The sequence below is a fragment of the Trachymyrmex cornetzi genome, unplaced genomic scaffold (genome assembly GCF_001594075.2).
Source record: "Trachymyrmex cornetzi isolate Tcor2-1 unplaced genomic scaffold, Tcor1.1 scaffold380, whole genome shotgun sequence".
Lineage (NCBI taxonomy): Eukaryota > Metazoa > Arthropoda > Insecta > Hymenoptera > Formicidae > Trachymyrmex > Trachymyrmex cornetzi.
The window spans coordinates 58,675-77,803 of NW_017298535.1; the positions used below are offsets into that span (position 1 = coordinate 58,675).

The 19,129-nt window shown below is 37.5% G+C and overlaps 1 protein-coding gene across 5 annotated transcripts in view; it reads right to left on the reverse strand.

Moving 5' to 3' along the window:
* lilli (AF4/FMR2 family member lilliputian) overlaps window positions 1-19,129 on the reverse strand; it is a 273,330-nt gene that overhangs the window by 26,151 nt on the left and 228,050 nt on the right. For all 5 annotated transcript variants that reach the window (XM_018511570.1, XM_018511571.1, XM_018511569.1 and 2 more), the window contains exon 7: window positions 1,843-1,873. In XM_018511570.1, coding sequence (XP_018367072.1) covers window positions 1,843-1,873 — 31 coding nt within the window. The remainder of the gene's footprint in view (window positions 1-1,842; window positions 1,874-19,129) is intronic.

The following is a 19,129-nucleotide window of genomic DNA, read 5'->3' on the forward strand; positions in this document are numbered from 1 at the left end:
GTTTTTTGACGCGCTCTAAAAATTTTGAAAAAATTGTGATACACTCTTTCAACACATTCAAAAATATAATCCGAAACGTTTTTCACTTTTTTTTTATACATGTCCGAATTTGAAGCAAAATAATTCAAAATTGAAAATTCACCTGAATCTTTAAAGTTTCAGTTGGAAAACGGAAGGTTAATTAGCTGTAACTAAAAAAAACTGGATAAAAATCCAAAGATTAAAAAAATGTCAATTAATTAGTTACAATTAAAAAAAAAACTAGGAAATTCAGAAAGCGCTTGTAATTTTTACCGATTAAATTGATACATATAAGATAATCCATTTATCGTTATTTATTTATTATTATTATTCACTATTTATTTATCGAGCAAATTTCCCGAATTGAGTTAGATAACATATTTTTGTAAGCGAGATATATTGCATCATCAAAAACAGACTCTTCCTCGCGAAAGGTTTCTAAGTTCACGAGGGAACTTCAAGGAACATCAGAAAAAAGGCGACGATGGGAGTAAGAAGACCTGGTAAGTCCGTCATAAAAATGTACGAAGTGTTTCGTCTACGAGAGGCGGAAGAAAGTTCCACCAACCGTCGCGTCGTCGCGAAAGCAAGAACCCATGACACGTGAGAAACTTCGAAACATCTTTATTAGCAGCGTCCACGTGTTGCCCGAACGATCCCTCCATCGTCGCGATGCGTATTTCCTTTCCCCATTCTTCGCGAGTTTTCGGTTTCTTCATTTTTCTCTTTACGCGAACGTAACACCGATAACGAGACACATTGCTATCACGACTATCTTCTGCTTTGCATAACTTTATTTGTCCGAGTCGTGGATTCTAGCGGCACTTTTTTGCGCGGATTAAAGCTGCTTGGTTAAGAGTAAACAACCAGAGACCGTGCGACGACGTGTTTGCATATTGTTTGCATACGTGCGGTAGAAAACAAAATATTTGGCAAAATAGTCAACGTTCCGAAAAATTGCGGCGCGCTGCACGGTTTAATTAAAAGCCCCCCCTCGGTAGTAAACTTTACGGTTTACAATGTAACCAGTATGTTTGCCAATGCATCCTACAGTCGCTCTTTTTTTATTATTCCATCATATCCGCGCGGTTCGCCTATCATCGATGTAACTATGTTGTTACTGATTTAAGCCAATTCTCCAATTGCGTAAACGTAGTTAGTTATAAGAGTCGACCAATCACAGTCAAATATGAGGGAAAGTTAGTACATGTAAGATAGGCTTTAAACACTGCAATATTAAGAAACCAAATCACTCGACACGACACGGGAGAGAAAAAGTTACCTACTCTCTAAATTTCTTGAAGTAAAATCTCACTCTCAAGAGTTAAATAAAGTACTATCACTATGGAAAAAAGTGAAAAATTTGCAGTCTTGAATAAGAGTGGTAGATTTTTACCCCTTTTTGAAGTGAGATTTCATACTTTTGAAGTAAAATTCACTCCAAAAAAGAAGAGATTACTTTCCTTTAGAATGAATCTCATTCCAAAAAAGAATGAAAATCTGTCACTCCTATTCAAGAATATAAATTTCTCATTCTTTTTCAATAGTGGCATTATTTTAACTCTTTTGAAGATTTCACTCCAAGAAATTTAAAGAGTACTCGAAAGTTATCGATTACTCATCTCGAATAGTAATTATCCGCCAGCATTTGCTTCCGTTGTCAACGCATACAAAATATACGTTTTAAACAAAAAAAAGTGCTTTTGAATATGTGTAAGGTCGACTGGAAATGAGGACAGATAAAGCTACTTATGTCAGCTTCATGCGAAGAGGCCACGTAAGAAAAAATTTAACATGAAAATATTAGATCGGTGTACTTACGCAGGTGGTTTGATGGCGGTATGCGGGCGTTCTGCAACAGAAAAAATAGGAACGGCAAAATTAGCAAAATTAGTAAAGATTAATTATCGTCTGTTTAATTACCGGCCGCGCGCGACCGCGTACATTATGTTAAAATGAGCTTTCGAATAATTAATGTATTCAAATAAAAATTGCTAAACATCGCAGATTAAGTATTCGTATCAAGTCAATTTGATGCGAATGTTTTCCTTCCTTTGTTTGTAATCTTCTTGTCATGGAGAATAAAACAGACTCAAAGAGGATTCAAGTACAATCTTGTACAGTTAAATCTTTTCTTCAAACTGAATAACATTTTTCGCAATAAGTTTGTTTTCAGTATTTTACAATACTGTAGTACCATTATTAAATCGACGATCAATTTCAATTGTGATATTATTATTCCAGCTTGAGTTTATGACTGCATTTAAAATTTGACAGTAAATGGAGCGCAGTTTATATAACTAAAAGATGTATTTAGAGAATTCATATATAAATTAGACGCAAAGATCTAACCTTGACAGTGTTTTAATGCTAATAGCATTATCAAATCGATTTATTGTAATTGTGATATTATTATTTCAACTTCAATTTATGATTGCATTTCAAATCCAACATTAAGCGGCGCACAAAATTTATATAATTAAAAGACGTATTTAGAATTTACATATAAAATATATTACTATGCAAGATCTAATGTCAACGTTGTTGGCCCTTTCCTTACTTATTTCATTTATTCATAAAACGATCTTATGTGCTTTTCTTTTTCAGTTTTAAAAATCTCTTCTCTGGTTTATGTTAAGCCTACTCTCTTGAGAAAGAGACAACTTCCTCAAGAGTCTATATAATTTTTTTTCCACAAGCATTTAAAAATAAATATGAACACATGGTGAAGCTTGTAATCGTCGTGACCCAAAATCTCTCGTGTAATTCAACAGAAGTGCGGTTAACACGTTCGAGACGAGGCGAAAAGAGATTCAGGTAGATTGATACATATAGATACATAAAGAAACGGTTTCCAGACACAGTAGTCTTTCGTACTCGGAACCGACTGTCGTGCACGAGAAATTCGCCTTTAGAAATTCGATGACCTGCTTGCTACCACGACGACAGAGGGGGAGCAGAGGAAGTAACGATGAAAGGAAGAGGTGGAAGAGCAGAGCGCGCGGGTCGACCGGCATTGCGTAAACAATAGCGTACACGCAACGTGCACGCATGCACACAACGCATGTCATGGGAAAGGGACTTCAGGGAAGCTTGTGGACGAGTCTGCGGTATGAAAGCGAATGGTGCGGAGGGTGCACGGTGTTAAATTCGAAATATAGAGGGCTGAACACACAGGGCGGACTGGCGCGCGCACACACCACCCGTCGTTACAGGGCGCCGTATTTTATCACCCTCATTTTACCACCAAGCTTGTCTAATGTGGAAGCGCGTGCTTCGACGTTATTACGAAACCACGCAAGAAATTGTTGCGGCAGCCGGAAATAATTCCGGCGAGAGGAAGTGAGGTTCCTTTTATGTGTAAAACCGAAAGATCTTAGTTTCATATTAATATTAAACATATACTAAATATTATAAATTAATTTGTTTTCTCTTTATATGGAAAAGATGGTTTTATTAAAGTGACTAAAAATTCAGCCAGATACAAATCTGGAAATAATTTGTCGAATCATCAAAACAATTATGCAGATTACTCAAACTGCATGGCTGTTAGAATGACAAAACTAACTATATTTACAGCATTACTTATTATATTTGAGATGTTTATTTTAATAATCTAACAAAATTATTTTCAGATCTGTATCTAGTTAAATTTTTAAATATTTTAACAAAATCATTCTTTTCGTATACATAAAATGAACGTGTTAAATATAAATCTTGACAAATACATCAGATAATTATCGTGTTCTCTTTCTCTTTGTACATTTCTGCGCATTTTTTATAGACGATAAAAAATATTTTATATGATAATAAATACGTCAGATAATTATCACATTTTTTTTATACATGTCTACAAATTTTTTTTTCGATATTAAAGCAGTTTTTATGTAAGACCAAAAGAACTTGATTTCGTATTAGCATTAAAAACATAAAAAATTATAATTATTTCTTCACGTTACATAAAAGTGAATGAATAATCTTGATGAAAAAAACATGTCAAATAATTGTCGAGTTTTTTCTTTATACATATCTACGTGTTTTTTTTTACAGGCAATACAAAAAAATTATTGTTTTGCATGCTCATTAAATAATTTATATTTATGATCAGAAGATACTCGGTTATAATGTCAATAAACGATTGTATAATTGCACACACCGGGGCACTTATTATTCATCGGATATCATGGCCGTCATTTCAACAATAGGTACGAAATTATCCTGCGACCTCCCGTCGCCTAATTATCAATATTCGTTGCGTTGCAGTCCAGCGGTCGACTCGGTATACGGATGACTGCGATCAATCAGTGACGCAACGCACAATAACCGCTCTCGATGTCAGAAAATAATTAGCGCCGAAGTATCACGAGGCCGTTGCGTATCTTGTTAGCACACGTATGTCAATAATTGAGCCGGATGGAGGAGTTGACTCCGCTTAAATCTTTTAACGTGAAAGTTTACGCCTCCGTAATTCTTATCCGATGTCTAAATAAAATATAAAATGCTTAAAGCAAAAAGGGCAGAGAGTCGATGTCAATAATTAATATTATTTGGAAATACAGGTGGAATATAATTCTACGACTGTACGCGCATGGAAAAAGAACGGTTTTGCTAAAATATCTAAAAATTTAGTTAGATACAGATCTGCAAATAATTTTGTTGTACTATTCAAATAATTATGTAAAATGCTTAAACGTTATAAAAACGTTGCAAAAATTTTAACATTTTGAGAGGGTTTTAAGCACTGAGAGAAAAATGTTTGATATTTGTGACTATAATTGCATGGTAAAATAATTATATGGTTAGGAGTATTATTTTTATGGTTATTACTGCTATAATGTTAGTAATAATAACCATATATGTTCTCTCGAACATAACAAAATTGTACCATACATTATGATAATTTCAAATATTACTATAATAAAACATCAAGATATGAGCGATGAATGACATAAACATTTTTATTCAGTAAATGCAATCGCAATTACAGTAAATATAACTGTTTTCTTAAATTTACTTGCTATTTTTATATGGTAATCATAACTAAGATATATGTTTAAAAAATTAACGATTTTCAAGCGTGTATAGTAATTACTATTAATAATTAACTATACTTGTATAGATACTATAACTATAAATATACAGTTGTTTCAAAAAATTACTAGATGCAAATTATAGTTAAATTATAGTAATAGCATTTTTCTTCTGCAGCAATCAGAATTTAAACATCCTATATAATTATATTTGGATGGTCCAAACAAAATTATTTTCAGATCTGCATCTAACTAAATTTTTAGATATTTCAACAAAACCATTCTTTCCGCAGGCGGCCAGTCCGCGACAACCAAGACAACTCGTATAAATAATTTCACGCGTTAAATTTATCCGCTCGACGCGATCTATAACATCGTCGACCGACCCTTTTCCGTGGTCCAGAAACGCGGGGAACTCGTCGTCAGCGGACGTGCTGATGATCATTGAGATTCGAAATTTGCAGCGTTCTCCGCGCGTAACAATGTTGACGTCGAGTCAACCCGTGTAATGCGCGCGCCACGCTGGTACAACAATGCGCCGTAAATTCATCGTCCGAGTTATCTCCGGCTGAGCTCCGTGAGTCATCGACCGCTGTCGTCGTCGCGCCGCGATCGATTGGATCGAGCAAATAGAGGAACCGAGAGCGAGAGCGAACGACTTCGATGTTGCGCACCTGATGATAACAGAAGGTAGCTGACACCATCCTGAAGTAGCTTGAATCTACTGAACATGAGTTATCGCTGCTGTTGTTGTTTCTGTCTCATGTTATTCGTGCTCGCGAAGTAGTACAGTCATCGGACGGTACGTTGTCGGAGATGCTGCATCAAGATGCGACTTCTGATGCTTAGGAATTCCTGATGAAGTTCGCTTTCCAGACTCCGGCCGATCACGTCAGATTATGCACTCGCAGGATTGTCAAAATAACTCGTCGATTCTTCAATTAAGTTTATCGCTGGATCTCGTAATTGCGAAACGTATTCTGAATTAAATTTTGCCTATTTTTCTTTTTGCACTCATTCGTTCCAACGTTTCACTTTTTATGCTTGCATCTTTATTAATTATATTAGACATGTCAATTATCTAATTACTCCGCTGAGAATGACCAAGTTAAATTAAAACGTTCTGCCACTAGTTATTATACATGTTATAATTAATTAATGTATTCGTCTAATTTTGTGAGCTAATTTCATATAAATGACCTCACTTCCTTTTTATTCTTATTTAGTACAACGAGCGTAATTTATTATTGATTTGAATTGAATTTGCACGGTCCTGTTTACGAATCTAGGTTACGGCACAGAGTTGTATCTTCAAGATATATTTTCTGTTATCGAAATGGATTACGTTCAGCCTATTATTACATCGCACAATGCAACGTGGAATCGGCTTTATCTCAGGAAATTGCGAGAAGTGGCTGGCGACGTCCGTTCGCCGCACAAGCGGAGCATTCAGTGCACTTAAATACAAAGCTCACATTATCCAGGGGGGCATTGAAAATCCACGCGTGCAAGAAACGAATCCAAACTCGCGTCACACACGCGAGGTCGTGCGAATAAAACAGTGGCAAAAAGTTTTCTTCAAGGCTATGTGAAAACGTCAAATCAAGATCCACCGAAAACTATTCCAGTCGTGAACGCGAGGCTTTAATAAAAGTCGGCGGGTCTGCTCGATATCCACGTCCTGGCACTCGCAAAGAACCGTCGTGAAGACAGATGTCGGCGTGCAAAGAATTCTTCAAGGTTGTAAAATTGCAAGGCTTCAAGACCTTCGGCGCATTTCGTTAAAACTTGAGAAAGTTCAGATTAATTTTCAGCCATAGGAAAAAAGAGAGCGAGCAAACAATATCACAGTACAGGGCGTAAAAGAAGAAAGGGTTCTTCAAGGTCGACAGAGGGTGGATCCACGTTTTCGTGCCGGAAGCGCCAACACGCCCCCTCGGGGCTTGCTTACACGTGAGCGACTGTGACCCAGACCTGGCTAACTATGGCCGGGAAAGGTCCTCTTCGGGGTCACCTATGTACACACTTTGGTAAACTTTGCGGCCACGCAACGTATGTCCTCCTCTCGGGATACTTTAGAAACGAGTGCGCTAATGACACGTGTACCAGTCTGAGCACTTCGGCACCGTTTCCTCTTCGTCGGCTAGCGACGTTAATTTTTCTTACTGGAAGGAAGTAATTGTCATTCCAGCAACGTTCCGCTAGAAGCGACGTATGCGTGAGCACGTGAACGATGACAGTAGATGGCGGTCAATAAGAACGCATACCGGAATCATGTCCCACAAAGTGCTCCACTCCTTTTTCTTTCTTTGCTCACTGGAACCCTGAAGGGTTCAAGTACTATAAGCAACAACGCGAGAAAAATATAGGGTTCTTAGACATTTAACCTGAAGCCTATTTTCTGAGTTTCCCCTACTAAGCAATCATTCTGTGAACTGAGCCATACTGTCCCTACGTTGACACTCAATCTTGTGTTTATTTATGCATATCTTACAGTATCATGGTTACTCAAAACAAAGATGAGTCAAGAGCGGCAAGACTGTAGGTCTATTTTTTATTCTTGCACTAGACTGCACTAGAACTTTCTTTCGTCAAATATATATGCTTTCCTATTTAAAGTTCGAAAAAAAGCATACACGAGTTCAATCACCGAAAACAGATCTCTTGTCTTCTTTTAGTTCAAGTGCTCCTTCTCGGAAAGGAGTACGTGTCGAGGCTTCACTGAGGCACCGATCGCAGCACTCTCGCTGACGCGACTGATCGTATCGAGCGAACGGATCAGCTGCCATGAAAAACGAGCGCCCCGTGTCCGTGAATTCAGATCGCTGTTCCCCTATGGTAACTTCCGGCGATGCTCTGAAATTATCGATTTTGCGACACGTGGCATGACTCGGTATTTTACTCGTTTAATGCGCGGCACGATTATTTACGAGAACCGCACGTTTCACAAAGTCCGGGTAATCTTAATTACAAATTTCTCGCTTTTCACGATGAGATGCGATATAGATCGTAATATTGGTTAGATATCGTCGTCTCCACGAGGCGTCACGGAATGCGACCCCGTCGTTTATAAAGTCATGAAGAGATTCTCCCGCCTTTGTGCTCCAGTATATCGGCGGGACCTCGTTTCGAAACCGAGCTCCGATCGATGACACAGGTCTCCTCGTAATTTCTCATCAACGTCGCAACGACGGTACAATTGATCGACACGAAACTAATTTTAATGAGACGGTGATAACTCGCTGACGACAACGAATGATACATATGCGCGCAGAGAACGGTCCGCTTTATGAAGAACGTCACGCGATACACTTCACCGCGAGCCAATAGGGACGCGCCGTCAGTTGAACCTCGTTTTGAAACTCAACACCGATCGATACTGCGCACAACTTTGTCTGCACGTAATTCCCACCCTCTCATCAACATTTCAACGGCGAGTAGAATTTAAATGAGCGTCAAGCTCGATGACACGCACGTTGATTAATTCAAGCATGCACACGCCCGATCATCTCCTCCTCTATTGTTGTACCCCCGCGCACTCCGTCAAATTGAGCCTCGGGGGCTGTACCTCCGTCGAACACTTCACACTCGAAAAACGATTGATTACACCGCGTAAACCTGCAAATCGCACGATCAACACTTCAACACTTCGTCGACGCAGGTTTAAATGTCATCGAGCAACGATGGGCTCGATGACACGCGACGTTACTTTCTCATCGCGTGTTACGCAATCAATAAGGAACGGAGTAAAAAAAAAAGCCCCCCGGTTAAAGGTTCCCACCAGGAGGAAGGATTTCACACTCGACTTCGTTTGGATCGATCAGCGCGATAATAGTACAAACTTAGAATCTTCGTCGACTTCGCGTCGCTATATAGTCTCACAACATGAGGGCGCGAATCTATGTAGAAATTAATGAAACTTTACCAATCTTCTTCTTGCACACAGAAACGTACATACTATACGCAAGTAGTAATTACTTGTTTCAAATATTTCAAAAGTTTATATATCCGCAAATTTATCAAGTCCATTACAAACATTAAATTTATTCTAAATGTACTCTGAATCTTAGTGAATTTATTAAAAGTTAATATTTCAATCTCTCTCTCTCTCTCTCTCAATTATGAAATTAAAACAAATTCGATTTGCTTATTACATAAAGTAGTTTTTCTCCGATTAATTTTATAATATTCTTAAAAAAAATCTTCTTTTGAGTACACAATAATAAGTTTTTAAAAATCTATAATAAAAATATATTTTAAAGTTATTATCAAGAAATAAAACAAATTGAATAATCAATTTTCTTAACAATAGAATACTTTTTCTGTATACACTCAAATTTTTAATAAGTGTATTTCAAGATTATTACAAAAAAATATTCTTTGTTAAAGACAATCGTTTCTTAAAAGGGACAAAATAAATTAGGTAATCACTTTTCTTAGTAATGGAATCTTTGTGTGTGCACTTAAATTCCGACCGTTTAGAACTGGTTCACAAATTTCCCGGCAACGCTTTGCGGCTGCGACGGTAGAGAAATTTAAATCACGCTGGCGCGAGTGCAACGTGTACGATCTAAGCGACGCGCGTCGGTTGACTGAGGCTCGAAGGGGCCCCTTCTAGTCGAGCGGCATGGCATCACCGCGCGGCACGATTTTCTGCTTACTACTACCACCGCCGCCGCCGCTGCTCCTGCTCCCGCTTGCTGTTGCTTGCCGCTCTGTTGCTTCGCTGCCGGGTGGCGCGCCGGTGGTACGGTAAACGGGCCCCGGAACACGCGCCGACGAGAGGGGCCTGGGGCCCCTGCGCGAACACGAACGCGCGCAGCTTGGCAAGCAGACGGTCGGCTTCACCTGCACGCATCGAGGGGCTTTGTTACGTATCCCCCCCCCCCCTTCTTCTTGGGCAACGCGACGCGGGGCCCGCGTTAGGGCCCTACGAGCAAAGCTGATGCCGAGTGCCTACGTGACCGTTCGTAGTATACACGAATGCGCGCCATCGAACTGTCGTCAGGGTTGAAGAACCCTCCCTCGGAAACGAGGAAACTTCAGGAACTCGGCTCGATTGAGAGATTTATGCGTGTTTAGGTTGCCAGGGGAAACCTTTCTACCCGGGATTTATCGACAATCCCGCGCGCCCGTCGTTGACTCGTAGATGGGGTAAAATACAAAAGTAAATACTACAGAAGGATAAAAAAATCTCTTAAAATGTAATTCTGGACGAGCACGAGCTTCCGATTCGGAGGTCTTAATTACCGATCCGTTTTCGAAACGAATAAATGAACAATTTATTGGCTTTCTCAGCTGTTTTAATATAAATTTTAAAAATAGAGAATGTGAAACTATATATATTATATATGTGTATATATATATATATATATATAATTGAATCGAAGCCCCATGGAACATCTTTCAACGATTATCTTTGTTAATCTCCTCTTCACTATTCGCTGTTTAATATACATGTTTTCGACATTTGCGCGTAAAGTGCATCGACATATTGTTTGTACCGACTTGGATTTCTGCATTTATTCCCTATCCTTATATCCTATACTCTCGTATTTCATTGCGCTTTGAGCTTTTACGAGCAGCGGAAGTTTATCGCGGAATCCGAGCTGCGACGTAACTAAACGTGGCTCGAATTAATGCATTCAATGACGCGAGGTTCATCGATGATCGGTTCTTGTGTGTTTAACTAGCTCCAGTTTATATCGACTATTCATGTGATAGATTATGCGAGAACAGTATTGAACCTGTACGACGAAAGTGAATAAATTAAAGATAATATGCTAAAAACATAAACTTGTAAACTAGGAATGTAAACTTTTAAAATGAGTTTAAATTATAAATTTCTTCCTTAGATTTTCTAAGGATGTATCAGGGATATAGTTTTTGCCAAAAGTAACAGAAATTCATACTTTCTGTATAAATATTATACGAAACAGTTCAATAAGAGAGAAAGAGAAAGAGGTCAATATTTATATTTAACAACACAATTTTATAGTTTAAATAAAGATTTTCTTATTTTATCTTAATTATTTTTTAGAAACGTGAATATCTTTTATTTTTGGTCCAAATTCTAAATCGGCGCCAAACATCTTTTGTATCACTTTCAAATATAATACAAATAATTTTTAATTTTGTTATAATTTTCATTTTGTTAAAAAATATGTACAACATATTTTTAAATAATAACGCTCGCTGTACAATAATTCGGAATAATTTTTGTAATTATTATCGATGAAAATCTGTGCATATGTTGGAGTAATAACTAAAAATAAATCACAAGATTTTTTTTTCTGATCATATCAATTTTGCTTATCTCAACTAGAATTGTATTAGATTCAACCATAAAAAATGATTCTAATTCCACTTTCAATCAGAATGTAACCAGACTCTTTTTCTCCCTTTTTATGAATCCAAATCGCACCACACACACACACACACACAAAACTTTAAACTTTTATAAAATAATTTAAATCGTAAACGATAAAGGAAATATAGATTTTTTTAAATTATTGATTTAAATCATATTTCAATCTCTCAAAATTGTCAGTCTATCTTATACAGCTACCGTATTTTATACACTTTTCATAGCGTTTCCTTATCTACTGCAAGAAACTTGTTCCTAAACAAGATTGTCCGCCTTCTTCCCACCATTGAATTATGTGCCGCTCGTTACTTCGATTACCCGAGCTTTTTCAGGACGATCGCCGTGAGGGAGAGGCCGTGACGCCTCGTAACGATAAAACGCTTTGCACGCGCCGGGACGATGATGCATCGTTCGGAACGAGCCGAAGCGAAGGAACAATGAATAACCACCGCCGGTCGACGGTGCGCCGCGATGTATCGTGATGCGAATGGGTGATAACAATAATTATGAGAGAGCGTTCTCTCGCTCGCTTTAAAAAGCGACTACTGTGGACGCAAATATTGTTATAACGCGACCGCGCTCGAGATGGAGTGCCCCTACACCTACCGAATCCGAGGCGTGTCGTCGTCGTCGTCGTCGTCGTCGTCGTGTCCTCGTGTGCACCGCGCCGAGCCGAGTCGCGAATGCAACACACACGCTCGACGAGAGCGCATCGTGCATAAGTGGCACTCCGATACACCGGGTAAGGGCCTTCGTCTTTCTTCGTGTTTGCCGCCTGCTCGACGCACACCTCAAGCATTCTCCAGGCGCTCACTTGGTTTCCCTTACCTCATTACCCTCTCCTCTCCACCTGACTCGCTCACACGAGGGTGCGGAATTAATGCAGCCGTGCGAATTGATACGCTCCGCGATTCGATATGCATCGGAGACGACACGCTAAACTCTAAATGCTCCATCGAAAGCGAAATGCCAAGGACTTTGAAATTCATCGGTCTGTGCCCCGACCGGATTGTTAATTAAAGCGAGTCTCGGGGGTTGTGGAACATTTAATATTCAAATTGTCTACGTAAATCCCATCAAATTGATGACACGGCTTGATAACTCCGAATTTTTATATAAATACGTTTTCAAACCGGTAGAATGCATATCATTTCATAAAGTTTGTACGAGGCAGAAACGATTGCGATGCAATAGCCAACGTAATTATTCTGGATTATCAATATAAAAGCTTTTAATACGAACGTAGGATTATAAAAACAAAGAGATCCAGAAAAAGTAACAAAATTAACAATTTCTATTTACATTGCTGGAGTTACATTTTTGGAGTACACAGATGTGAAAAAAGGCAAATATTTTTCAAACAACAACGAGGATTATGCAAAAATTACTAACGACGCCGGCGTTGCCTAGTCTAAAATTCTTTTTATCTGTGCTATCATTTTTGCCCCCGTTACAAACTTTTCCGAGAAAGTGCCTTGAAAGTTACGAGGGCTATGAAACGAGAAGTTTGACGGAAACGTTCGATGGCCAGTTGTTGCTCGTACATGAGTATCGATCGATGTGTTCATCGCGCGCGCGCGCGCGCGATCTGTGTTTATGTTAATGTGTACGTGCGTGTTGGCCGTGAACGGATCGCGTCCATGTATTATTAAGGCGTATAGTTAGCCGGCACACGCCAAGACGGCGTATGGCAGTTCCATGTGCACCTGTTTGACCAAAAGGATCTGGTTGGACCACCTTGCCTGCCCATCCAGAAATGTCATAAATTTCTTATCCTAAAATTCCATAACTTTTTCCAGACTTCCAGACAAAATTTCATGACTTTCCCTGATGCTTTTAATAATATTCTGAAATTTTTTCTATTTTCGTCTTAATTTGGAAGCCGTTAAATATTTTGTTGAGAGATCAATTTAACATAGCAATGTAAATTACTGTTAATTTTGCTGACACTGTATTTAGTTGTTAAGTTGGTAGTATTTCAAAACTGCGTAGGTGTAATACGTCAAGCTACTTTATATTAAACTTCATAAAGTCCAGAATTTTGATTTTCCAGAAAAATTTGCAAAATTTGCAAAATTGATTTTTTCTTAATTTCTCTGACTGTTTTTAATTTCTTTGACACTTCCCTGATTTCTCTAATTTCCAATTTTGTGGCAACCCTGTCATCACAACTTTGTCTTTCCTTCCATGTCGCATCATCTTCGCCACTCTCCCATCCTTGTTCTCCTTATACCCTTTCATCAACTGTCATAATTTTGGAGATTTATCTCCTCTCGCTCCTACATTTCGATAGATAATCCACGAGGAAATCATGACGCATTATATCGCTCGGCCTCGTTCCCGAAATTAGGTCTCCGAAAGCAAACCAGACGTCAATATGACCTGAGGGCAAGCGATTTAGCGGGGCTTATTTCGATGACGAGGGAATGACGTATCCCGGGATAAAATCAGAATTCACCCTTCCGCGGATCTCCGTGAATATTGTCGATTAAATAGAAGGGAAGGGATTATGAAATACCATTTTGTTTTATTGAAATAACTCGCAATCAGATATTCCTGTGACGTAATAAGTAATTACTTTTGATACGAGTTTGTTAGCTATAGAGTGATATCAATTATGCTGTAGGTCTTTGGATATAATAGAACGCGACGCAATTTACAAAAAACTGAAGAACAAAAACGGTTATGGAATAGGAGAATAGAATGTTACCAACTATGTATGTAATATAACTTTATACGTCAGATACATGCACAAATCGTTACCAAATTTAGTTCAATTGTATTTTTGAAAGCCGTATTCAAGGCCTCCAAGCTTAATTTATACACAACGATTTTCCGATTTTTTACCACACACAATGAATCGTTCATGTCCCGGGTTATTTTTCATTACTTCTACAAACACATTAAAAAAAAAGTGTTTAATTTTAAGATATTAAAATGTTTCATTCTTGTTTCCGTTTTTTAAACACACTTAAAAATGTTATAGTTTTAAACTGTTCAATAAACAAGACACTATGTGTTTGAATTTAAGTACTTATGTGTTTTAAATACAAACACTTCTTTTTAGTGTGTATACAAAAATTATAGTGATTCTTACTAATCTTTAGAAAGATATTTATAAAGGTGTATATTTAAGAAGAGAAAACAATAAAGACCATTATTTACCCAAATGCTCCCGGTATTTAAAAAAGAAATGCGCAGGATATGAATAATCCAATCGTGGGTTAAAATTAATATCAATATTTTTAGATGTAAACGTGGTTGAAATTAAAAACAAAAAGTTTCGTGTTTGAAAGGCATAAACCACAAACGCAAGGTATCAGTAGCGATTATTCTATATTTATGTTTGATACAAATATCAACATACTTTTCAAAACTACTTAAACAGTACACATCTGTAAAACTGAGAGTATCCATCTATTTCTAACCGCCTCCTCTCTTCTATTTCTTTTTATATCAGATAAACATTTATTTTCAACCTCGGCAGATGCGATGGAAAATTCATTTGTATCCAATGGACTAAGTAAGACGTTCTTTTTTATAGTCGCCCTATAGGCGAGTCTAGTGTGTATTAATTACGCCTACTAATATCCGACTTCGATAATCGATTACGTTTTGCCTCCTTCGTTGCAACCGGCAACGCAACGCGATGCATCGCGGACTTATTGCCGCGGTACACGTCGAATTGTTCATGTGCTATCGCGATGACGCAGATGGAGTCCGCCGATGGTGGCGATAAGTCATCCTCGACAGATCTACAGCCCACACCTCTACCTTTTCCACGTAGCAGCGCGTAATAATGATGCAAAGAGCTTAACGCGAATTACAGAAGTTGCTATTTAAAAGCGTGTTTCCATCACGTTCTCCCATTCCCAACTAGCGAAATCATCGATTGGAATGCTATGAATCGAACAATAAATATCTTCCATCATATACGCGGGAATGAATCCTGAATTAAGCTTTTGCAGTCTCGGCGTTGATGAGGAGTCTGGTTATATTTTGAAATGTCATGCCACTGGTGTATAATTCACTTAATTTTGACATATTCACGATGTAGAAGCGTGACTTGCAAAAGTATTTTTATTGCGTTTTTATTAAGGCTGTTACCGATCATGGCGCTGATAACACGTAACAAATGTATCACCAATTTCTCCTTTATTGAAAAGATTATCGCAAGATTTTTAACAATGTACTTTATTGAAATAACCGGCGTCATCTGCATTAAGAAGAAACACCGTTGCGAACTAACATATGCATTTCGAAGTTAATTAACCACCCAGCTGGGAACGCAAGCTGACAGCTTGGATTCCTTAATCAAATCAAATATCGCAAAATGCCATGCCACTACAAAACTTCCGATTAGTTGATCCATAACTGGAACATATGGATCCTGATGACCCTGAAACAATTTCCTAATATTGTAATGACTTGGAATAATTTGATGTTTCACGATCTTATTTTTCACACCTTTATTCTACTCACGTAGATTAATTATTGTACTATATTTAGGCTACAATAAATTAAAATATTGCAATTTTTTACATAGTTGAAAAATTTAAAACTTCTAGAATAATATTTCAGATTAGGCATCAAGTCAGCCCTTATTATGAGCTGCAATCACGCTCATTGTATGCTTTTAGTATTTTGTCATGTACTATATATATATATATTGCTTTAAATAACTTCCATATCACAAAAATAAAGCTATTATTATTATTATTATATTATCATATTAAGTTTAAAACAGGACCGTTCTATAAGTACGTCAACGAAGAGAAATTGCGATAACAAAGTTAGATGTTGGAATAATAATTCCATACACTTACATATATATTTTTAAATATATTAATCTCAAATAAGAGTGTATGACTACGCGTCGATTAATTTTTTCTCTTTTAGTTCTTCTAGAACAAAAGTTTTAGTAGGTCCCAAGGACACATATGTTTCTTTAACGTCACGAAAAATATCTCTTCCTGTTACAAATTAATTATAGGTAATCCTTTTGCAATATAAGAGCCTCATAAAATAAACGAAAAACTAACATTTTTGTTATAAGACAATGCTAGTAAAAATATATATGCATTACCGTGAAATCCAAGTGAAATCTTTAACATGATTATCTCAAGTTTCATACAATATTTTATTATTGAAATACCGTAAGCGCATCCGTGATATCATTTTAGACGATGCCACTCCTTTTTAAGAAGGAACATGATCGCAGATAACACAAGCGTTTCAAAATTACTTTAGGCACAGTCGAGAAACGTAAATCGCCAACGTGACCTAGATTTCTCGTAGTGCCACTACGAAATTCTGAGTCACTTCCAGGTAACCGATTGCCTCCTCGCGTATACGACGTCATATTAAGCAATACCCTTCATTGTTGTTCGGCCGACTATGATGATAGGGAATTACTTGACTGTAACGCTTAATTTGCATCCGCAGGAAAGTACGAACGGCGAGCTGACGAAGAGAACGTAGGCGAAACACGAAGAAGTGCATTACTGAGGCATAAAATCAAGAGAGACAAGCTGACAAATGCAACCCCCCTCCCGCCCGCAAATAAACGCAACGATGTAATTACGTAATGTCAAGATGTTAGTTTTGTTTCTAGTATTTATAAATACATCAATTTACATTTTGAAAAAAAAAAGAATAAGATAAAAAAAGAAACAAAAATCTACGATTGTCATGTTAATTAATAATGCCTTTTTCTCATTTTCTTGATTTTGTTTCATTTCGCAATTCCTTTAACTTACATCGAAAATAATCTGCCTATGTATTATCTCAAACAAAAGGTTGAACATTATTTTTTCAACTTTAAAATGGGGTAAAGAGGATAAAAAAGCTAACGCCGTTGCTCGACAAAGGGCAAATCGCATTTATTGGCAGGTTATTCGAGTTTACCCGCAAAAAGCACTCGCTTTTTTTTTACGTTGTCAAGTATGGAAGAAGCGAGGTTACGTGTGACGGCTTTGTTATATATAAACAGTGCAATAAGAACATAAGCGAAATACACTCTTTTATATTAATAAAAGGTAAGTAAAATAAAGTTAAATAAAACTATCAAACGGTTTCTTATATTCATTAAAAAATCTACTTCAACCCAATTTCACTTTGTTTTATATTTTATAATAACGATGTTTCAGCGTGTTAGTCGAGATCCAAAAGGAAAAAAGAGAGAAAGAGGGGCCAGATTGTGATTTTTCTAAAATAATTCAATTTTAAAAAACCGATTAAAGGGATCCTAAAGTCTGTTTTACCGATTCAGTAGGACTTACGATTTGTGTCATTGACACTACACATTACTACATCAATATCGTATGCATATCCAAAAGTACAAATTTTTAAACTAATTAATCTTTCATATTAGGTATCTAAGCCTAACTCTAAGAGCTCAAATTGCTTCATGTCAATCCCTAGTCCAAACCAAGATTGTTTTATATGTACAAAGTATAACTTGTATATAAAGCAAATATTGTTACAAGTCGACATTGTAATTTTCTCTTTTCGTTTTTGGCATAAAGTGGATCAGTTTTTATTACATTAGCGTTCATATTTTAACTGAGAAAAAAGATTTTTATATCTGTACATATAAAAGCAGTTAGAAAAATACTGACTTGAAAAATAATCAATAAAACAAAGACGATTTCAGGAGGACTTTCAATCCCCTTAAAAGAAAGCGTCACGTGCCGTCCGCTTTTGGGCGAAGGAATATATAAGAATACGTAAAATGTCATACGGTCGGCGAGATCCGAGTCTTTTATGTGAAAAGAGAGAAAGGGGAATATCACGCCGAGAAGGGATGAGGCAGGCTGCGCTATATACGCGGGAGGGATGTAAGGGAAAAACGTGAGCCGACATGTGCCATCGGCCGGTGCGACGCGGCGCGGCGCGGCGCGGCGCATGACAACGACCCAGTTTACCGGCACTCCAGGGCACTCCATGATGCGGAATCGACTTGCATAAACGCTACCGGCGGGCGGCTCCTTCGAGCTTATCCAAACGTATCTGGAGCGGCTTTGCATCTCCATTCCGCTTGGCCGGGTCGTCCCATCCGCAATTGCGAAACGTCCCGTTCGCGTTGTCGTTGCCGAGTTCGATTTTTCGAGAGGACGTTCCGAGTGAGCGTAAAATCGCGAAACGAAGGAGACCCGGCATTCAACAGAGAAATGGATCCTATCTATTGGGGATGCTTGGTTCCTTGCTTCGTCCAATCTTTCGTACCATGGCAAATCGTAACACGATAAGCCGTATATATGCCGCGAGAGAGAAATGGAAATACTATTTCAAAGTAATGTGCGGCTCTTTACCTCGAGATAAATTTAGAAAAAAATCATAGACCACATGGAAAAATGGTTTTGCTAAAATATCTAAAAATTTAGCTAGATCTGAAAATTATTTTGTTGGACCAACAAAATTGAGCATAATGATAAACTGCAAAAAAATTTTGACATTCTAGCAATCAATTTAAGTGTCCTACATAATTATTCTGGCCCAACAAAAATATTTTCAGATTAGAAGACAATTCGAACATGCGCTAACAAAAAATGTTTTGTATAATATGAGACTTGCAAAAACTTTCTTACTTTTCCATTAAAAATTTTTGTTACTTTATTCAAAATTTGGTTATTCTAATCAAATTTTGACAACAAAATTTTTGAATTAAAAAGTAAAAGTTTCTGTAAATCACATATTACAAGTCACTTCT